Consider the following 23942-nt stretch of genomic DNA (forward strand, 5'->3'; position numbering starts at 1 on the left):
AGGTTTGCGTCATAGTTTGAAGTGGTAAAATAAGTATTGATCTTTAGCTGAGATTTCAACAATATATCCAATTAATTATACAAAAATACCTTGTAGTGAACTGCATGAATTTGCTGGAATCTGCCAGGAAAACTTTTCTCTGATTATGATTTTTTGAAAAGAACTCAAAGCACGTGAAAATACTTTGGATAATCCAAATCAAAAGCATAGTACCCCAAGCTGGAGAAGAAGTGCATCATTGCACGTGTTGTAGTTCGAGACTTTCTTGATGGTGTCTCCACATGTAATGTAAACTGTAGTTTTGATGCAGATACTCTGTCTGGTTCAGCAGCATTCTGTGGACATAAACAAGATTTCTGAGTGAGCCATACAAAAACTGATCAACTTTGAAAGTGAAATCATGCTCACAGTAACAAAAATAATGGAGACCTTAAAATGACAAGTCATTAATAAAGTTTACTCCAGGAAGAATATGAAAACTGATTACAAAATTGGGTTCAACAGTAAATTACACAATTGTCGGCCTTTTTGGGACTCACGTCAATATTAACCTTTGTTATCAGAGATAATGTGCACAAAGACTGTAAAGTTACAGCTTGAGCTTGATCATGGATCAAATATTAAAAATAAAATCTGAAGAAAATAGGCAAGCTTTTCACAGTTTCGTACCAATAACTTTGCAGTCATGTAGGTATTTACGGAGACTTTCTATTTAAAATTGTATTTCAAAATTGTATTCACCTAGAATGTTATACTTTTTCATTTCATGATGTTTTACCGCCAGAGTAAATTTACAGTGGAAGTTGAAAGGTTCTTATGCAAGATAGAATCTCAGCCAAACATCATCATTCAATGAAATTGAAGATTTGAATAATATATTTTACAATACAAAATTACCTCATGAATAGTTAGCACTCTCCTCGTCTTCGTACCCTCGCCACGTTCAAACTTGGTGTTCTGCTGAACGTACATGTATGCAATTACATCGAGCGTCTACAGAGGACCCTATATTCAAAACATAACACATGTTCTGTAAAACGAATGGTTTCGAATCCCTGAGAAATACTGCATTGTACCAAAAATTGGGGGATCATCTTTTATGTACACGCACTGCGGGTTTTTTCAAAAGTTTTATACACAGCTGATCTTTACAATCACACACTGCACTGCCAAATGACGATAAATGCCAAAAGACACTTACCTTATTTTAAAAGTCAATAGCTTCCTTCATCTGCAAGGGATTAGTCGTACCCTGAAAATATAGACAGAAAATATTAAAACACCCATAACATCATGTGAAATGGAAATTATGGTTTAACAATTTGTACCTGACCTTACAAATACTAGAATTTTCTTTTCAAAATCATTCATGCTGGTCCTTTTCAGCTTACATAACTTAGGCAGTGGTGATAACACTAGCATGGTTTTATTGAATAGTTAAATCACGATTTCAAAAAAAAATCCAATTCAATGAATTTTCCAAGATTACAAAGATTTTGACACTGCGTGTTTGCAATTGTAATTCGCCCCATAGGCTTATAGCCTCATATTAAGTATACACTCAACATAGACCACCCCATAATGTGGCTCAAATACAGAACTTCCTTCATAATATTGTGAGCTGCACAGCAGTTATACTGTATAACAGCATCGTCATCCAAGAAAAATAAAATGAGGAAATCAAAATCAGGGTTGTTTTTTCCCATTCATATTCATGTTTTATCACACGATCCTTTGGCCAATAATTGCTCCCACTAATTCATCTCATCTCATATTTCTAAATCTATCATATTGTATATCGGGATTAATTAAATCAAACAACACAAAAGACAAAACTTACCACCTGTGTGGGAGCTTCCAGAACTGGTTCAAACTACAACCGTCGTACTGCATGCACAGAATACGTTGCATCTGAGTACTCTTGCTGACTTGGCAATATGCATACCAAACTTGACCTCTAGCCTAGGTCATGACCTTCTGTGAGACTACATGATACATGTATATTGTTTCATTACCCGATGCAAATTTTGTTACATATGTACCACGAATGACGATACTAATTCTCGCCATTACATTATTCTATTAGTGTGCCCAGATTATTGTCAGAAAAATGGCGGTTGTCTATGTGCCGCGTAATTAACTGGCCCGATTATGCCGCGCCAGCACGCAATCAGATTTAATCCTATTGGTTAAGACCTAACATCACGTGGTCATATTTAAACATCGTGACGTGTACCGTGTTTATTAGGTGTTGAACACAAACAGCTAAATTTATAACTTGAGTTATTATTAGTGTCCTAATTAGTTAATAAGCCTTTTTTAAACAAAGTGTTATTCTTTGGGAATAAACAAAATGCTAACTAGTGAAATTGAACAGTTAAAACATTTTCTAAAACCGATCTCATAGTAAACACCCTATAGCACTGTTGACATTAAACGCTAACTGTTTTGTTTAAAAACACATGATTTGTTTAATTTTGTCACATAGTGATTAAATCTAAAACACTGCGTTTATTTTGTAAACGTGTCACATGTTCTCGCGTTTTACAGTGTAGTGTATGATTTGAAGTTCTAAACAAAAAGCAAATATTGTTTAAATTGACTTGTCTAAAGTTTTTGATCATGTAAGCCGGAAAAAAATAAACAGACGCTCTACCTATAGTCTAGTTTTCTGACTCTACTTTAGACGAAAAAGACCATTTTGCAGACGTCAGGGAGTTGTCAGGTCATCTGCTTTCTACCCGTTCATGAATGTGAAACTGATTGCAAACAAAATGTGGACTAACTAAATTTGGGACTCTTTTTCTATCAGTGTGATTATGATTATCGGCCGTGACAGAGAAGGCTTAAATGTTGAGAAGTTGTATAATTATACTAATTTTTTTTTTTAAAGCTTCTCCGGTGGTAACATCCCTGACATACAGGGACGGAATCATCACTTGTGACGCAGATGCCAATCCAATCAGACACATTGAGTATTACATCATTCTAAATGGTACCAACCCTGACGCGCCTACTGGTAAAGCCCTGGCATTTGATGTCGATTACAATTACTGCACAGAGGTCAGCTGTAATGTCACAAATGCGATTGGAACTGGGTCACGGAAACTTGAAGAACCGCTTTGCCCAGGTGAGTTTTCGTCAATTGTAATTAAAGAAATCAAGTCATTTAAATCTTGAGTTCTCTACCAGCAGGAAAAAAAATAAAATTGACTTTAAAGGCCCAATTTCCCAGAACCCAGATCGAATTAAGTTTGATTTTAGATACTGATTTGTATTGTTTCCTTTTGTGTTCTTTTTAGAAAGATCCAATAAAGTTGTTGCGGTTATTCAGAAATACAAACTTTCTCAAACAAAATGACCTTTATTCCAAGAACTTCAAGAAACTATTTATTTTTATTACAATTAAGATGACTGTTTGGGTGGGGTTTTTTTTAAAGCTGATGCAGCCTGATCAATTAGTATCATTATCAGCCCATCTTTTTGTTTCCAAACAAAAGCTTGAAAAACATTTAATTAATTATGTTTGTTTTATGTCAAATCTCCACTCATCACATGTGGGCACTGTACACTTTTTATATCATGGTTTATTCAGGGCACAGTATGCCCGGCCTGGTCCTGACGACACCCTAAATACCTCGGTCCCCCAATCCTGATAGCATTAAGAAAAAAAATTCGTATTTGCTTCAATACATACAATATATTTCACTCGGATGTTTAATATTAACAACTATTGTAGTCTGGTTGTCTGACCCTACTTCTTACGAAACAAAACACTTTATAGACGTGAGGGAATTGTCAGTTCAGGATACAAGACTAGCTTGTTTTGAACCCGTTCATTGATGTGTTACTGCTTATAGACAAATGTGGATCAACCGAATTTTGAATTTGGGGCATTATCTGATATAAAAATAATTTTTCCAACAATAGTCGGCCGACCGTCGTTGGAAATTAATACAAACAAAATCCGCTTTTCTTGAAAATAAATGCGTTTTCGGTGCCATGATTACATTGTATGTATACTATTTTCATGTACAGGCAAGAAAGGTATTTACTTGTATAACTTTACTTGTTAATAAATTGAATGTAAGAAATTCCTTTTTGTTCTCACAGTTGTTCCGGTGGTAACATCCCTGACATACAGGGACGGAATCATCACTTGTGACGCAGATGGCAATCCACTCAGGCACATTGAGTATTACATCATTCTAAATGGCACCAGGCCTAGCACGCCTACAGGTAACACCCTGGCATTTGATGTCCAGGACAATTACTGCACAGAGGTCAGCTGTAATGTCACAAATGCGATTGGAACTGGGTCACGGAAACTTGAAGAACCGCTTTGCCCAGGTGAGTTTCGTCGATTGTGTTTAAAGAAATTATATGAAGTAATTTTGTTGTATCTTTTAATTGCAAACAGTATCAGTTTATTTCTTCTGAGCAACCGTATGTGGTTGTGGTTTTTGTATTTCCACATTTTTTTCACATTAATTAATTCGTCTGGGCATTCAACTGTTTTGAACATTTCTTTCCATAAACCTCTCCAGGAATGTCTGGCATTGTCAATCTATGTCAGAATGTTTCTATAAATTAAAGAAATGAGTTGAGATTGGAATCTTCTTCCTGAATTTCATTACTTGATCACAGTATGGCTTCGGACGACAGGTGTAAGTGAAAGCACGAGTACTAGGCCCACATATTCCTCCAGGAGGAGTGGTAAGTTTTGCAACATTCCAACTGAATAAAACCAGATTCTTTCACTTTCTGTCGCAATTGCGATATGGGACATAACAGTTTTCCATGGCACAGAACCGTAACGGAAACCACAGCTTAGCGGTTTTTTTTTTATTTTGCAGCAGATTTGCCTGCAAGAGTACAGTTGCACGCGTTTAACTTACTGCAATAAACGTTTAATATAGTTACTACTTGATAGCCGTTGAGTGAGTCCGCACGATGTACAAAGAATAAAACAGGCGAAATGTTCTAATTTATGACGAAAACTGAGAAAAGCTGCTCTTGCTCTTGCAGGTTTTTCACCTGAAGTCATCATTGTTGGCTCGGTAGTGGCAGCCATCGTCATTGTGGCCGTCGTTGGTGGTCTTCCTTTTGTCGTGTGGAGGCGTCGTCAAAAACAACAACGGACAAAAACAGGCGTAAAAGATGGCCTGTAAGTGAAAAAAGGGCTACATTCAGAAAGAGACTAAAATTAATGTGAAGGCAAAGATGTATTGTTTCTTTTAAAAGTAATATGCCAGCCTCTTGATTTTCAAAGTAATCTTTTTCTTTTCCATACATATGCCTGTTATCGCAGCCTCTTGATTTGAATCATAAAACAATAACTTGTTGATAACGTGCATAAAATAACTTGTTGATAACAGGCAGGTATTTCTGTTATTGCGCCCTCTATATTTGAAGCATAAAACAATAACATTTACTTGTATAAGTATGACCCATTAGCAGCTTCACGGCACTATTTGTGTTTGTTCACTTAAAAATCAATGTAATTGCTCTGGCTGTTTCTGGTGCTACAGTGCGTATAAATAGGGCACTTTCAAGCGCTACAGTGACAAATGGATGCAGACAACAATTGTTGTTGATGTAACATAATTCCTCTTTCAGAAATGACGTTGTATCACAAGGAGCAGACAGTGAGCTCCCACCACTGCCTGTCACTGATCAGTCGTCTCCTGGACTAGATCCCCATCATCCGAACGGTAAGAATCAAAGAGCGAGTACAGTCAAAACAAAAGCAGAGGATAAACTACAAAAAAAGGGGTAAAAAAAAACCTATACCGGTAAATTGTGCAATATGAAGGTTGGTAAATCTTGAACTCCCTTTAAATTCACTTGTCTAATTCGACTCTGAATCTTAGTCAGATTTGACCTAAAAACTTCCGCGTCATTTATTCGAATATATGTTATGATACTGTCTAATTCAAACGGCCTGAAAGTGACACAAACAAGTGCGAGATCAAAATCATTCGGATTTGGGACGAATCCGACCACGACTCCGGATGGTACACCGTAAAAAAAAAGTCGAGTTATTAACTGTCTACACTCTTGGGCAAATTCTTCCCAATAGTTTGACAGTTTTTACCAAATTGAACCCAATGTGAGGTAACTTCATACCAATGCTGGGCAATTACATTGCCCTACAGTGAATTTTTCAACCTTTTTATAGTGTTTACCTGTGCATTGGATTAGAAAATCGAATTATTTTTGGTGTGGTATGACTAGATGAGGATTACAAGTACTTGCAAGATGCATGTCTCAATTTCAATTTTATAATCTAGTTACACTAACTAATGTGTTTCAGATATTCCTCTGGAACCAATTGCCCAAGCGGTGGTATGCGAAAGTATTTCCAATGAAGACGGCGTTGAGGCATCCAAAGACGTGGTGTACAGCAACGTAGGACTGCAACTCTCTTTCTCGAGAGATCTCATGGTGATCGAGAATGAGCTGGGACGAGGGGAGTTCGGTAGAGTGCTATTGGGAAAGGCACTTGGAATCGAGGAAGCCGGAAAAGAAACAAAGGTTGCCGTCAAGACTGTGAAAGGTTTGTTGTCAAATGTCATTTATCAAATCGGGGCTCTGCGCAGTGGAGAGAATTTTATGTATTTTATTACTCACTCTAAGGTGATTTGTCTTGAAGACAAAAACAGAGATGTAATAAAAAACTAGAGATGTGTTTGTGGACAAACACAAGCTGTTTCGGATATTCGAAATACTCTGTGCACGTGATGAACAATCAGTGACGTCACTAAAAATGTCATCTATAACAGCACATTATACGTACATGTCAAGTTATAACCAAATCGAACATATAGGTCTGTAAATATAGGCCTATAAAGAACAAAATGCCCCTTTAAGGGACGTCACATGACATTTGATGATGACATCACATGCATTTTCATCTATAACCCATCTCGGCATTGGTACGATCACGAATTTCTTCTAGGACCATCTGTGGGTGGTAGTCTAAGTATGTACCAGGTCTAACGTCGATCGCATAATTTACAAAAGTGCCAACGTAGAGTGTTTTAAAACGTGTACAACCCTATGGGAAAAAATGCATCTTTAATGTGATGTAACCCAATACCTGATAATGTCACGATCACGAATTTCCTCTAGGACCATCTGTGGGTGGTGGTCTAGGTATATATCAAGACTGAGGTCGATCGGATTTACGAAGGTGCCAAAGTGGAGTGTTTTAAAACGTGTACAAAACATTTGGGGAAAAACGCATTTTTAACGTGACGTAACCCAACACCTGATGACGCCACGATCACAAAATTCTTCTTGGACCATCTGTGGGTGGTGTTCTAAGTATGTATTTAGTCTGAGGTTGATCGCATTTATGAAGGTGCCAACGTGGGGTGTTTTAAAACGTGTACAAAACATATAGGGAAAATGTTTCCATCTATAACACATCCATGTCGATATGCATACCAAGTTTTAATCCAATCAGACTTGTACTTCCGAAGTTCAGTTTGAAGAAAAACGTGTACAAAACCGATAGGGAAATAATGCATCTTTAATGTGATGTAGCCTGACACCTCATGATGCCACGATGACGAATTTCTTCTAGGACCATCTACGGGTAGTGGTCTAAGTGTGTACCAAGTATATAGTCGATAAAATTTACGAATATGCCAAAGTGGAGCGTTTTAAAACGTGTACAAAACCTATGGGGAAAATGTGCATCTTTAATGTAAAGTAACGTGACACCTGATGACGTCACGATCACGAATTTCTTTAAGGACCATCTGTGAGTGGTGGTATAGGTGTGTACCAAGTGTAACGTCGATCGGATTTACGAAAGTGCCGAAATGGAGCGTTTTAATACATGTACAAACCCTATGGGGAAAAATGCATCTTTAATGTGACGTAACCTGACACTTGATAACGTCACGATCACGAATTTCGTCTAGAACCATCTTCGGGTGGTGGTCTAAGTATTTGTTAAGTCTGAGGTCGATCGGATTTACGAAAGTGCCGAAATGGAGCGTTTTAATACATGTACAAACCCTATGGGGAAAAATGCATCTTTAATGTGACGTAACCTGACACTTGATAACGTCACGATCACGAATTTCTTCGAGGACCATCTGTGGGTGGTGGTCTAAGTATGAATCAAGTCTGAGGTCGATCTGATTTACGAAGAGGCCAAAGTGGAGTGTTTTAAAACGTGTACAAAACATATGAGGAAAAATGCATCTTTAATGTGACGTAACCCGACACCTGATAACGTCACGGTCACGTATTTCTTCTAGTACCATCTGTGGGTGGTGGTCTAGGTATGTACCAAGTCTGAAATCGATCGGATTTTAAAAAGTGGCAAAGTGGACTGCCAGAAGAAATGTGTGTTAAACCTATGGAGAAAAAGTCTGAAAAAGGAGAGAAAAAAAATCTTAACGAAAACTAGACATATGTTTGTGGACAAACATAGGGCTGACTATGCGCATGCATGAACATAAAGTCTGTCAAAGTTAGCCGAAAATCGGCTAAAACGGTCACTGTGATGTGGACAGGATTTGACCTCGGCAACACGTGCTCTGCAGGCTGACTGACATACGATGTATGCGCGTTACGTACGTGTATGTACATGTACATATAGACGTTCTGTGCATGTTTAAGAGCAGAGCTAGAGGTATTGTCAACCTGAAGTTTTAAGCTTGCGCAGGGCATGTCCGAGTTCGCTTATTGCCTCGAAGCTTTGAAATGTTTTAGACCTACTCTTAAGTCGACAATTTAAGTAAAAACTAACATAGAAACTACCATGGTTGATTTTTCAGGAATTTTCAAATGAAAAAGTGTCTTTTTATTATAACTTCCGGTCTGATGACGTCATTCGCCTAAAACTTCGCACACGTCTTAAGTGGGTCAAGGTCATCATATACACCAATATTTAGGCGATTCCGACAAACTTCGCCACAGACATCTATTCAAAATACATTTTTGCAAATTTTCGACCTGTCGCTAGAGGGCGCTCGAAGATTGCATGACGTCATTGGTAGATGATTTGAAGAAAACTTTTAACCAAGAGACTAACACCGTTAAAAGAAGTTCATATCTATTGCCATTTTTAAATAATAAGCCACTTCCGGTTTTGGTCTTTTTTTGACCGGAAGCAAGGGTCACGTGATTTTACGCACACTGAATGAAATAAAGACCTTAACCTACTCTACCACTTGCCGGTAACAGAATGCTGCAGACGCATACGGTTGATTTCTTATGCATTTTTAAATATTAAAAGTGTCACAATTTAATTGCCTATAAACACACACCGGATGACGTCATCATGACGTCATCATTACACAATGTTGTTTGAATTAGGGTCTTTGCTTGGACAAAGATTGGTGCAAATGAATTACTGGCAAAGAGTCAAAAATGCCCTTTGAAAATCGACAATTTTTTTTTGATTTCTGTGTACAAAGTGTATGGGAAAAATTAAATATTCAAAATTCTATAATAAATTAGTCGATGACGTCACCATGACGTCAATCTTCGGGGCACATCTTCAGATGCTGGTCTAAGTGTGTGCCGAGTATAAAGTCAATCGGATTGATTTTAGTGCCCAAAGTGCCTTCCACTGTAAAAACGTGTACAAATGCTATGAGGAATGGCTGAAAAAGAAGAAGAAAAAAAACAAAAGAAAACTAGAAATGTGTTTGTGGACAAACACAAGCTGTTTCGGATATTTGAAAAACTCTGTGCACCTGACGAACAATCAGTATGTCATCTATAACAGCACATTATAATACGTACATGTCAAGTTACAACCAAATCGAACATTATAGTTCTGTAGATATAGGCCTATAAAAGAATAGCGATTCAAAGAAATGCTCATTTAATGTCATGTCACGTGACACGTGATGACGTCATCATTACGATCTCACTGAGGACCATCTTAGGATGCTGGTTTTACTAGTGTCTGACAAGTGTAAAGTCAATCAGGCATATAGAAGTGGAAAAGTGTTTGGTTTGAAGAAAAACGTGTACAAAACCAATTGGGAAACAATGCATCTTTAATGTGACGTAATCTGACACATCATGACGCCATGATGACGACTTTCTTTTAGGACCATCTGTGGGTGGTAGTCTAATTATTATGTTCCAAGTGTAATATCGATCGGATTCACAAATGTGCCAAAGTAGAGTGTATTATTAAAACGTGTACAAACCCTATGGGGAAAATGCATCTTTAATGTGACGTAACCTGACACCTAATGACGTCACGATGACGACTTTCTTCTAGGACCATCTATGGGTAGTGGTCTAAGTGTGTACCAACTATAAAGTCGATCGAATTTACGAAAGTGCCAAAGTGGAGTGTTTTAAAACGTGTACAAAACCCATGGGGAAAATGTGTATCTTTAATGTGAAGTAACGTGACGCCTGATGACGTCACGATCACAATTTTTTTCAAGGACCATCTGTGGGTGATGGTCTAAGTATGTACCAAGTCTAACATCGATCGGATTTACGAAAGTGCCCTAAATGGAGCGTTTTAAAACATGTACAAACCCTATGGGGAAAAATGCATCTTTAATGTGACGTAACCTGACACTTGATGACGTCACGATCACGAATTTCTTCAAGGACCATCTGTGGGTGGTGGTCTAAGTATGAATTAAGTTTAAAGTTGATCGGATTTACGAAAATGCCGAACTGGAGTGTTTTAAAACGTGTACAAAACATATGGGGAAAAATGCATCTTTAATGTGACGTAACCTGACACCTGATGACGTCACGATCACAAATTTCTTCTAGGACCATCTGTGGGTGGTGGTCTAAGTATGTACCAAGTCTGAAATCAATCGGATTTATAAAAGTGGCAAAGTGGACTGCCAGAAGAAACGTGTGTTAAACCTATGGAGAAAAAGTCTGAAAAAGGAGAAACAAAAAAGAAAAAAAAATCTTAACGAAAACAAGAGCTGTTTCGGTGTGTACACCGAAACAGCTAAAAATAAAAATCTTAACGAAAATAAAGGCTGTTTCGGCAAAAGTGTCGAAACAGCCAACAAGAGCTGTTTTGGTGTGTAAACCGAAACAGCTAAAAAGAAAAAAAACTTAACGAAAACAAGAGCTGTTTCGGTGTGTCAACGAAACAGCTAAAAATATGTTGATTGAACACATCTGATTCATTACAGCATCAAATTGCCTTTCATTCACTGAAATGTGTACGGTATAGCTGTATTACTTTCCCTATGTGTAAATATTATCTCTCCTTCCAAAAATCCGTCCCTTGAAAGAAGTTTCCAATACATTGCTCTGACTACATGCAGCTGTTAATGTTAGTAATCGTGGTGGTGGTGGTCTGAATGGTATGAATGCTATAATAGGACGACACATTTTGCTAACTGCGTCCACATTTAGGGCGACACACCTTATTAAGGCGACATATAACTATCGCCTATTTGTGAAAACGACCCTTAGGACATGTCGCCACCATCTAGATCGATTTCATCGTGGTCCAATGAGTAAAAATGCCGAATCTTGTGGAGAAAGGATAAGGTAAACTTTGGTTAAGGTGACATTAATTTTAGGTTTGTGCACAAGTCTGTGGGAAAGCCGCCCTATTATATCATACAGGATAATTATTAATCAAATTAGGTTTTTGCCCTTCACCGACGTTTTTAAACACTGTATCCTCAGTGTGTTACCTCCCGAGTGAAAGTTGGAAAAAATCACTCGGGTGGGACTCGAACCCACGACCTCCTGCTTTCTAGTGCAGATGTCTTACCATTCGACCACCGAGCTAACGGGATCGGTTGGCCGGTTCGAATCTGATGTACATAGCAGCGGGTACCGCATAAACTATTTTAAGTCCCACTCGAGTGATTTTTTCCAACTTTCACTCGGGAGGTAACACACTGAGGATACAGTGTTTAAAAACGTCGATGAAGGGCAAAAACCTAATTTGATTTATATCACCCCGACGCAAAATTCCATCTTAAAAAAGGATAATTATTATTAGTATTACAATATGTTATTATTATTTATTATTATTATTATTATTATTCTACGCTACATGCTGTCTATAGCTTCTTTAGCACTGATACGGAGGGACAAGCGCACCAAAAGTCGATCTTTGCAATAATATAACCGACAATGGGAGTATTCGAAGATTGTCTTTTCTTGTTGTACAAACTGTATAAACCTCCAAACTTCGTTAGCATGTGTAGACAGTGTCTTTCCACTGGATCTTCCAAACCTTAGGTTGTCTTTGGCTTTGGTCCCTTGGTCCCTGTTTAGTGTAAATCGACCCAAGATAGTTCCCTTCTCTCTCAGACAGATACAATCCAAGGCTTCTAGTGGTTCCATTTGAGGCATATTGGCTTTCACATAATTCTGGGGTCTGCGATCATAAAGCTGAGGTCGGAAACCTCTTATTTCTTATTTTTTATTAACCGCCTCATCAATTTATAGAGGGCGCTAACAGACACGCCAAGAACGGGCTTGTGGCCGAGTTGCAGGTGATGAAAACAGTCGGCTCTCATCCAAACGTGGTCAAGCTGCTGGGATATTGTGCAGAAAAAGGTATATCACTATACTCTTTAATGAAAATTCACTCTTACCGGAAACTCCGATTCCATTTTACTAAAACTAGGGACAAGACGAAGAAGGGTGAAACTCATCATTTCGAGAACACCATTGTAGGCTTACAGTTTCCACTCCCGTTTCCATTGCAGTGTTTCCCTTTCAGAGTATTGGAGTGATATGCACATGAGCCGTTCTGTTCTTTTTTGGCTTACGCTTTGGAAGAGAGTATGATTATAGAAAGCTACACAAAATAAAGTGTGGACGGCTTGAGTAATTTCTGTGATTTATTCTAGATCCCATTTACGTGATAGTTGAGTACCTTGCTAAGGGTGACCTGAAGAATGTTTTGATGGAGTATCGAGACAAGGACCCAGGGACAGGTTACGCCAACGTACCCGGGTTGAGCAAATCACTGTCTAGGACATTGGTCGAGTTTGCCAGGGATGTCGCAAATGGAATGGCTTACATATCCTCACAAAAGGTAAAATATATAGTTCAATCAATATATCGATTATTGACACACACAGACACACACGGTTATTAAAATATAAATTATAGAAACACAGTCGGCCCATCGAGTAAGCCACGCCCACTGCGCATGTGAACTCCAATGCCACACCAATCAAGGGCGGATCCGGAACACAATTTTGGGAGGGGCCAAAAAAAAATTTGTCCCCCCAAAAAGTGGGTCCAAACAATTACGGCGTGGGGTTCGGGGCCCGCTTAAGGGCCCCGAAATTTTTTATTTGACAATAAGGAGAAGGGTCGCTCATGTGAGAGGGTTTAACCAATAATAGGTTAAAGGATTCCGATTTTCATAGGAGTCCGATTTTCATATGACATCGGCAACTATAATTGTATTTTTAAGGGATGTAAAAGTCACAAAATAAAGTCAGTCATTCAATGAGATAGGAAGAAAGAGGACCCAAGGGCGTAAAGACTGATCCTTTCCTTTGAGGACAGCAACAATCATTTCTTTCGCCATTTGCTTGTTAGTCTTATTATACACCAACCCGCCGTTTGGTGGGATATACATGTATATGCAGATTTTCCGTTGCTTATTATTTTTTTCTCAGTATGTGCATCGTGACCTTGCCGCTCGTAACGTGTTGGTGGGAGAAGATATGGTTTGTAAAGTGTCTGACTTTGGACTGGCCCGTGACGTTATGAACATCCGTATCTACCATCGAGAATCGCAGGTACCAGACGAAAACCGCAATTTGTATATAAATCCGTTAAAACGAGACATCATTAATGTCAAAATTCCAACGCTGTATATTTGATACTATCCGCACAATTGTCAAACGACAGCATTGCCAGATCACAGTTTTAGCTTAACACAGGACCAACATAGCTCTTCAAAACTCTTTCTGCAGTGTCCTCTTCCCATCCGCTGGATGGCATTGGAATGCATTCTTCACGATGTGTACACAACGGAGAGTGACGTATGGTCATTTGGAATTCTGCTATGGGAGATTGTGACACTTGGTAAGTGACAGAACTGGAACATAAGGCACTCATCAGCAGAATGACGAAAAATAGAATACAAGTAGCATCTTACCTTATTTCGAATCAAGCGCGCGCACGCGTTACGCGCGTTACGTCATTGAAGTTAGTACGCGTTTACGTCACTGAAGTAAGAACACATCTGTCTCGATGCCTGCACTTGGAGACGATTTCGCTTCTCTTATTCAGTTTCAGTAGTTTATTGTAGTAAGAAAGTTATTACAATATTGGTGAAGGACCAATCAAAGTGCCTGCAGCATGTGTTTTTTGAGACGCAGTGCGTTTGTGCTATAAGCGCGCTGTGCAATGCGGTATACTGCTTGTGTTCATTTTGTGACAAATTCGTACCCGATGAAGACGGAAAGCGTCTTACATGCTCGCCGTGTTTGATTACTCTAAGGCACATTAGGAATTCATCTTTTTCGTTTTTAAGAACTCTTACTTCATAGTCTATTCTGTTGAGTTGGGGATTTGGGGGTTGAAAAAAACATTAAAGATTCTCTAAAGAATGTATTTGCTAATCCTTGAGCTTTTTTGTTGAGCGTATTGTTCACACGGAATTTGACGACTGTTACAGTATCAACAAAATAGGCACAATATGGATTGCACAATTGAAGGTGTTAACAAAGATATATGTGTTGCGCGTGGAATAACGTTTAGGCTTAATTTGTATTCGTCGGTGAGCATCAACAGTCAAATGTTTGAATACATTTAAATGTCTGACAGGTGCACGGCCGTATCCGCTGATGACACCAACGACAATGATAAACGTATTACAGCAGGGCTATCGTATGCCGAGGCCTCGACAATGCAAGAAAAAGCTGTAAGTACTGCCAGCTAATGCGAATGCTCTGAATGATTTGTGTTTCATGCCTTGCACACTATGTATTGTGTAACGAACTGCACGTTCTGTAAGTACATGCATCTATTAATAAATCATGTGCTAACATGGCGGCCCACATGGCGAACCCCAAATGGTGAGTCCGCACATCACAACATGATGGCAGCGGTGGTTGACTCAGAATAAAAAAGCCGTCAATTTGCATTCCACTTTTCACACCAAAAAGTGACATTCTAAGCTACAACTAACGTCCGAACTTTTGTGAGTTTCACGCACGGGAAATGACCTACACCGCAATGGCGCAATCCCCATCGTTGAGGGCGGTATCCGCCGCTCTGCTCATCGGCCGTCTGGACACATACGACCAGATTGAAGACATTCGCAACTACATAGAGCGTCTTGACCAAGACATTCGCAACTACGTCTCGCACTTGGTTCAATTGTCTACAAGACTGTATAAAAGCCTGGCTGAACCAACTCCTGAGTCACAGAAGAGCTACAAAGAATGTGTGAAATACTGATGTCATACTACGGCCCGAAGCGTCTAGTTGTAGCAGAGCAAGTCAGATTTTACAAACGCGATCAACACACCGATGAATCCATCGCTCAGTATGAAGTTGCACTACAAAACTTGGCCAGCCCCTGCCAGTTTGGGCTATTTATGGATGACGCTTTGCATCGTCGTCTGATTTGTGGCCTCTGTAGCGAGTACGTTCAGAAGCATCTTCTGACAAAGGACAACCTCACTTTCCAGAAAGTCCTGGAAGTTGGGACTCGTACTCCACACACCCGCTGCTCAAGCAGTGCAACATCTACCTCGACAAAAGACGCCCAACGCTCATCCGCCCAAGCGCAACGCCCGCCAGTTCAAGTGCAAACACACGCGAGCTGTGACCGCTTCCAATTATCCAGTTTCATCTTCAGATTCTGAAAATGAAACTGAGTTCTTCGTCGGCTCAGTATCAGGCAAAAGCAGTTTACACACTTCATGGCGTCAGACCGTCGTTATTGAGGACAAGCCCGTCAACTTTCTGCTCGACACCGGGTCAGAGGTAAACATACTGCCGTTACATGTTTACCGCACCCTCAAGCTCCGTGACACGACCTTGCAGTTCAAGCCTACCAGCCGTTTGTGTGGTTTCTTCGGCGGCAAAGTCAAACCGAGAGGGCAGAAGCGTCTATCCTGTGAAGTCCAGGGCAAGTACCATGTTCTGACTTTTCTTGCTATTGATGATGGTGAGCCAGTTTTATGCCTGTGTGTCCCTATACCTGGTGCAGCGTGTGTACACCTTGGTCAATGACAGCAGTGTTTTCAAGGGAACCGGATGCCTTCGAGGCCCCCCAGTGAAGATAAAGCTGACCGACAATGCAACACCCCATTGCCTCCATGCCTTTGTCGCATCCCCTTGCCCTTGCATTCAAAGCTCAAGACAGAACTGGAGAAAATGGAGAAACATGGGATCATCTCGCGCATCACAGAGCCTACTGATTGGTGCGCCCCGATTGAGATTGCTCCCAAGAAAAATGGGGACATCAGGATCTGCGTTGATCTGCGAATGCTGAACAAAGCCGTGGCCAGAGAGCACATTACCATAACTACCTTGGAAGAAGTACTGGGTAAAATTGCCACTGCCCAGCTGTTCTCCATCCTTGATGCCAAGCACGGATTTTGGCAAATTCCTCTTTATCCTGACAGCCAGAAGCTGATCACATTTATCACACCGTTTGGCAGCTTTTGCTTCAACGCTTGCCATTTTGCATAACGTCAGCACCCGAGCTGTACCAGAGAATCATAAGTGATCTGCTGGTAAATCTCCCAGGAGTCGTTGTTAACATGAACGATGTTCTCGTCACGGGCGCTACATCGCAGGAACATGATGCACGTCTTCGAAATGTTTTCAAAACCCTCTAAGGAGCTGGGTTGAGGCTCAACAAAGACAATTGCAAAATTGCACAAGAACAGGTGAATTTCCTCGGCCATAAGGAAGGAATTTATCCCGACCCTGCCAAAGTAGACGCGATTCTGCAAATGTCGCCGCCTATAACGAAGGAGGAAGTCAAACGTCTGATGGGGATGGTCAACTGGCTTTCTCGCTTCATACCTCATTCAGCCTATGTAGCCGCACCGATCAACGACCTGAAGAAAGACGACAAGGAGTGGACTTGAGGCCCAGCGCAACGAACCGCGTTTCTTTTTTGAAGACTCTGCTAACGACAGCTCAAACACTTGCATACTACGACCCAACAAAGCCAAGAATGGTCGGAGCTGATAACAGCAGTTACGGCATTGGTGGTTAAATCCTTCAGAAGCAGGAAGACGATTGCTGGAGGCCAGTAGCACACTTGCTTCCGAAGCCTGACACGTGCAGAACAACGTTATACACAGATCGAAAAGGAGCTACTGGCTCCTGTCTGGTCATGCGAGCGTTTCTACATCTATCTCCGTGGTCTCCGAGTGACGCTCCAGACAACCCACAAACCTCTTGTGTCCTTAATCAGCCAGGACTTGTGTAATGCCCCCTTCGTTGCCAACGAGTACACCCCAGGTAAGAACCTGGTTGTGGCTGACGCACTCTGACGTGCCCCTCTCCATCATGACAAAACGACAGAGTCCAATGAAGATTTGGAAGATGAGGTCGAAGCCCATGTTCACCTGATCACATCCCAGTGGCCTACATCTGATGCAAGAGTGGTTGAAATAGCTGCAGACACCAGCCGCGACCGTACCCTGAGTGCAGTCATCTATTTCGTCAAAGATGGATGGCTGAAGTACAGAAAGATGTTGAGCCAGAGTTGAGACGGTTCTCGGATGACCAGGACAAGATCAGCTTAGTAGGTGGTATTCTCACATATGGTCACTGCATTGTGATACCACTGAGCCTGAGACAACAATTGTTGTAGAGAATCCATGAGGGTCGTCAACGCATCTCGAAAAGCCGTCTCCGAGCCAATCAAGCTGTTTGTTGGCCTGGCATGAGTACCGACATAGCTCAGTATGTCCAGTCTTGCCCCATTACCAGGATATGCAACCATCACAACGAGCCGAGCCCCTGTTGTCTACACAACTACCACAGAGACCATGGCAGCAAATTGCCTGCGACCCAGCTGAGGTGAAAGAGAAGATGTACCTTGTGGTAGTAGACTACTATTCTCGATAGATAGAGTTGCATCACCTCCACTCGACATCAGCCAAATCCGTGATTAACTTCATGAAGGCAACATTCGCTAGATACGGCATTCCTGAAGTGGTGGGGACTGACAACGGTCCACAATTTCTGGGCGAATTCGACCAATTCGCTCGTGAGAACAGCTTTCCCAGTTACTACCCACAGGCCAACGGGCAAGCAGAGAAAGCTGTACACAAAGCTGGACTGTTGAGTCAATCTGACCCAGTCCATGCCCTTATGATGTACAGGTCAACGCCTTTGCCTAGCCTTGGTCAGAGTCCAGAGTCTCCTTATGGGAAGGGAGATAAGTCCAGAGTCTCCTTATGGGAAGGGAGATACGCACAACACTTCCGACCTTGCCTCGCAATCATTAGCCTAAGAATATCAACTACGACAAGCTAAAGATTGCAGACAGTGTCAACAAGATGAAGAGCAGACAAAACTTCAACAAAAGACATGGAGCAAGAGACCTTGATGAATTGACACCGGGAGACAAGGTCAAGATCCGAATCAAAGGACAGGTGAGCCCAGAAGGTGAAGTTGTACGCCATGCTGGTACTCCGCGGTCCTACATCATCTGCTTCAACGGCACTGAGTACCGTCGAAATAGACATCACATCATCATGCTGTCCAAACCAACACCAGATCCAATCCTAGACATTGCGTTACCATCTAAGGATCCCCAACCAGCAGAAGTTCGACCCACTCGAGTTACCAGAGCACCAGTTTGGCACACAGACTACATCATGTCTTAACACAAGCCTTGTTTCACAGTTCATTCAATTCATCAAAATCAATAATTAGTGTTTTGATATTAACCCAATCAATCAGAATCAATCAGAGAAAAAGAACCAACACTTTGACTCACAATTTGAGTTAACTTTAAATGGACAATGAACTGCAACAACATGTTACCTCAATTTTGAAGACAGGAATTCGAAAGTAGACATGGAGATTGAAAGAATGAGTGTTCTTTATGTCTTAATTTATTACACGATTAGCATATTATGTTTCATGTTTTAGGTATAAAATGATGCGCAGCTGTTGGCAGGAGATTCCCAAGGATCGACCCAGCTTTCAGCGTCTGTATTGGCAATTTGCCGATATGGCGTCTAAAGATGAGGCAAGTGACACAATTTTTTCAAAGTGTTTAACACCAGCAGAAAGACTGGACGTTTGTCTCAGTTGCCACATGATTTGGTTCGATATAAAGCTATTAAATAGCCCGCTATTTCAATGCTAGCAGAAATATAATGCAGTACTGTCCCAACCCAGTGGCGGATCACAAGGTCGGCGTCTTACTCCGTTGTCCTAGGTATGAAATGACAATGATTACATATAACACATTTTCCCACAGAACGATATTCAAATCATGTTCTGTAGGTGTAATATACTCCTGAGCTCATACTAGTACCCATGTATACTATGCTTATACCGAGCGAAGAGAGGCAAGTGCATGGAGGTGAAGTATTAGACCGGTTATGCCCCCCAAAAAGTTCTGCTTCCGATTCCCCTAACTACCCTATTTTGACAGCCCCTACCCTATTTTTCGAAGGCAAAATGAAGAAAAAATACCGAATATTATCAATTACTACATTTTACCATGCCTACAGGCACCTCCATATGATCGTACACACACAAAAACCCAACAAACAAACAAACAAAAAAATCCCTAACTACCCTATATTCAAATGCCATGTTATCGGAAACAGAACTCTTTTTTGGCCATACAAAAACCACGCTTTCAACAATTTTTGGTCATACCAACAGAATCATGCTGCGTTGGATCTGGCGACAGGTTTTAAGAAGTAAGATACGGGATTTCGTAGTAAACAAGTCCAGTTTCGCCTGTACCACAAACGAAAACTGATTCCTTATAGCACCTACAATAACTTAAACGGGTGAACACACATCACTGTCAACATATAGGTGCCAGTCATACAATAATATATTTTTCTGTCAATACTTGACAGGATTACCTCACCATGAAGAACCTGGATGAAAGGATTTACAATGTGAAAGGCGCCGAAGGCACGAACGAGAAACTGTGAGAAAATCTCGCAGAAAATGACTCATGAAAATGTTTCATCAATTACCAAACAAGGATGAAATTGTACAGGAGGGAGACTAAACAACTTGCATATCCAAACGACTAACAACGCTCTATCATTACATGGAATCAGAAAATGTAATTTAGAAATATCTTGTCCTGTATTACAGGATGTACATGCCTTGTGTCGATTTACTACAGGCATTCAGGGCGAGTTAAAAAAAAAAGTGTCCTTGTCTTCCACAAAAGATTACCAGTTTATAAGCTCTGGCAGAAGGTACTACATGTCACCCGGTGGTCGGTCGGTCGGTCGCATTTGTAAGCTCTGGCAGAGATCATTTTGATCGATTTCATGCAAGACTGTCTGGCAAGACTTCCTGCAACGCTGCCAGAGCTTATTGTTCACTCGTACTTGCGCTGTACAACATCTTCCTCGAACAAGGTGCACGCCATTTAGTGTAGAGGTTGGACGGTACCAAAAGGAGGAAATGCTCCCAAAATTGACCAATAGTATGGTGTTCTATATGTGCCGTCGGCATCGCATTTTTCGCAAGAGCTTATTATCGAAACGCACTCATTTCTCTTCAGCCAACATTCGGTCCTATATTCAGCCATGCACGAAGAGATCCGGGCCTCTCTTTATAACTATCTACAAACACAACCAACACATTGTTTACATCATGTTTTTCTAAGAGTATATATTTACCTAAGGACCAGCACACTGCTAGACAGAACATTTCAAAATGGCCAAGACCTTGCCACAGTTCACTGCTGTCTAAAGAATCTTTATGGTCAGACTGTTTTATGAAACAGGTATAGCGTACAAAACACGAAACGTCAAATTGAACAACAGTTTTCGGAGGTAAGGGCAGCCTAACGTTCGGCCAGGGCGCAGAAACGTTGTAAAATACGGACAAAGTGACACAAGGAAGAAAATAAACAGGACAGAAAAAAAATTAAAAAGAAATCTGTAATTCAAATATTCATATTTAATAAATGTAATTTCGTTTCATTGATATCCTGTTTCTATATGGTCTGGATGCCCATTGTTGCTATTGTGTTGAGTCATAATCTAAACATTGTGTTGGTTGTGTTTTGGGTTAGTCACAAAGATGCAAGACTAAATATCAGTGAAACTTTCACTGACTGTTTTCAAAACTGGTAACCTGTCCCACTTTTGTGCAAGACAAGGACTTATCTAAATGGACATTTTTATTGGACATTTTGTTATTGGTAAATAGACATTCGCCGTGGCTTTCCTGTACAAATATTATGCGTAAGTTATATCAGAATAAGGGTCACTGTGCGATTTCTTTGTATATCTTGAATAAAAATGAAACGATGATTTGAGGATTGTCTGAGTGGCTACACAACTGTAAAATCCACAACAGGACACTTTGTCTTTGTAATATTTCTGGTTTAGCTTAGTATAAACAAAACTCAGAAATAAGTAGTAGGGAGTTATTTTTATTTTCATGCAGTATCGTGCAGATACTGCATGGATTTACCAATTGCTGAAATCGATTTTAATTATGCCTTTGTATCAAAAACCAATAGTATACTACGACGAAACGCATTAAATAATGTAATAAGATGTTGTTAACATATGTTCATTCGTGTAATATGTTCAGACATATGAGAAACCGTTGTGTGGTTTTGTTATTACTTCAAGCGAATCTTCTGCACTGTAAAAAGTTGGCCAAAATGGGTTAATTATCCGACCAACGATTGGCGAATAGTTAACGCGTTCACCTATTGGGCAAATTTGCTTATACATATTGCGTTGTTTATATTTTTTTGCCCAACGAATTATTTGCCCAATATTTTTGGTGTGGCATTTTTTGGGTGATGACGACAGAGGGCGGTAGATACCTTCTAAAATTAAGGAGTAACACCAGCTGTTCATGACATATAATGACTGGTCCGTCTACTATTTTATGTCTTAGTTGTCTTGGATGCTTAAAAAAAAAACACCTGAAAAAACCGATATTTTTTATTGATTTCTGTTTTCTGTCGTCTGTTTATATTTTTCTAAAGCAACAATGTAACCAAGTGTCTAAGCGAATTGCTATCTACTTTCTTAATAATCAAACTTAGACATTTGACGAAAGAAACTTCACACCAATATTTTTCGTGTTTACGTAGCGCAAAAGGGTTTGTTTCTGCTTCGTGAGAACGTAAATTGTTTGTAACGCCCGTACAATGTTCGCCAAAAAAAATCACCTTGGTATACGGATTTAAACCAAGGATCTCAGTGCTAAGCCATTGCATAAATTGAAGACCAGTCCTTTTCTTTTTTGAATCCTTTAAACAAAAGGAGCACTGGGCTTTGGTTTCAGTGTCAATTTGAAATTCGTCTAAAGAAGGATCAGGGTTGATACATTGGTTTATTACACGCACAAGAAAACATGGCAACATACAACACTACGTGTAGGTCTATGTGTGTTTTGATTATAGAGGTTAATGAATAATCCATCTACTGTAGACATAATGAGCAGACATTAATAAAACAAAAAAAGAATTGAAGAAAAATTGTTTAACCGACAGAACTAGGCAATGTGAATTAACTTATAAACTTGTAATCACCTGAACCTTATATGTGATGATTAGTATTGAATTATCATTAACAGTCTACACATGTTTAATTATTGAAACTGTTAGTCAAGATACCAGTTTATTGATTTAATTAAAAAGCAATACTTGTAATGCATGCTCAATTGATTTAATAATTCCTCTAAGCAAATACAAATGTGTAAATAAGCATTAACTCTAGGGTTAGTAATTTTTGTAAATATTAATAAGTATGTGTGCGAAATTCATCGCATGGCCCCATTGACCTGAAACCACGACAACCTTTTACACCATGTTGTTTTCGCGGTGTTTTTTTTAGAGATGTTGATGAATTTCACCTTCAATATGGTATTGGTATATATACCCAACCTTATGCAAAAGAAAGCACTTAGGATAATTAATAACTCCAGATATACAGAACATTCAGCATTATTGTTTAGTAAATAAAAAACCTTATCTGTTTTTCACTTGTATAAATACCATCTTGTGAATCAATGTATAAATTCGAAACAAACAAATTACCCAAAACTATACATTTGCTATTTAACAAAAACTCAGATATCCATTCTCATAATACAAGGTCAGCCTCAAACCTCCATATCTCCATAAAGCTAGAACATCTGTGTACTTATCGACTATCAGAAACCAGGGACCTCTATTGTGGAACCACCTCAAACCAATGCCTAACTTTAGATCAATGAAAAACTTCAAAAACTACATGAAAAAGTTGCTACTGACAAATTATACTGATAATTAAGTATCCCAATAAATTGCATATTCATCTCACCTCACATATTGTTGAAAAATATAGTATGGTTTTATAATTCCTTGGCCACTTTTTGCTTCTTTGCCCCTTCCTCCCTTACCTGTTTTGTAATGAATTAATTGATTTATTCCTTGTAATGTATGGACGTACGAAAGTACTGTGTAGGCCTATGTATATTCATACGAATGTGAAAAAAAATTTGCTGTTAATTTCATTTCTTTTCGATTTTATTACTATGAGTTTATTACCTAAAAGAATTCAGCCTATTGTATGTACATATTAATTTATTAGCTTATTTTGTAATTATGGGTTCCAGGTCTTGTACAAGCATATGCTTTTTACCTGGATCCCTCGTATCATTGTTTGTCATTCTTTATATAGTTTCCTGATTATTATGTTGTTGTGCTATGATATGAAAAAATAACCATAACCATAACCAACCATAACCATTTGTCAGCTAGAGAATACAGTGAGCAGACACACTTCCTCCCA

At 39.7% G+C, this 23942-nt stretch overlaps 1 protein-coding gene and 1 long non-coding RNA gene across 2 annotated transcripts; one reads left to right on the forward strand and one right to left on the reverse strand.

Moving 5' to 3' along the window:
- Positions 1 to 223: 223 nt before the first annotated feature.
- LOC119742078 lies at positions 224 to 1243 on the reverse strand. The gene is made up of 3 exons (XR_005272807.1): positions 1202 to 1243; positions 898 to 1005; positions 224 to 335 (listed from the first exon to the last, which is right to left on the reverse strand). It is a non-coding gene; the product is annotated as an uncharacterized LOC119742078 (long non-coding RNA).
- An 867-nt stretch (positions 1244 to 2110) lies between these two features.
- On the forward strand, positions 2111 to 20114 carry LOC119740738 (platelet-derived growth factor receptor alpha-like). Its single transcript, XM_038216143.1, has 13 exons — positions 2111 to 2132; positions 2894 to 3130; positions 4114 to 4350; positions 5029 to 5167; positions 5620 to 5714; positions 6317 to 6559; positions 12436 to 12546; positions 12843 to 13030; positions 13626 to 13748; positions 13926 to 14037; positions 14782 to 14878; positions 19087 to 19186; positions 20037 to 20114. The coding sequence occupies exons 1-13, from the start codon at positions 2111 to 2113 to the stop codon at positions 20112 to 20114; spliced, it is 1782 nt and encodes a 593-aa protein (XP_038072071.1).
- Positions 20115 to 23942: the final 3828 nt, after the last annotated feature.

The sequence above is a fragment of the Patiria miniata genome, unplaced genomic scaffold (genome assembly GCF_015706575.1).
Source record: "Patiria miniata isolate m_02_andy unplaced genomic scaffold, ASM1570657v1 HiC_scaffold_5, whole genome shotgun sequence".
Taxonomy (NCBI): domain Eukaryota; kingdom Metazoa; phylum Echinodermata; class Asteroidea; order Valvatida; family Asterinidae; genus Patiria; species Patiria miniata.

What these genes read in the sequence shown, in the direction of transcription:
- LOC119740738 (XM_038216143.1), top strand. Translation starts at nt 2,111, where the DNA reads ATGGCGGTTGTCTATGTGCCGC. An exon ending in TGAAGAACCGCTTTGCCCAG is followed by an intron (nt 4,351 to 5,028) that starts GTGAGTTTCGTC and finishes TTGCTCTTGCAG; the next exon opens with GTTTTTCACCTGAAGTCATC. An exon ending in ATATGGCGTCTAAAGATGAG is followed by an intron (nt 19,187 to 20,036) that starts GCAAGTGACACA and finishes AATACTTGACAG; the next exon opens with GATTACCTCACCATGAAGAA.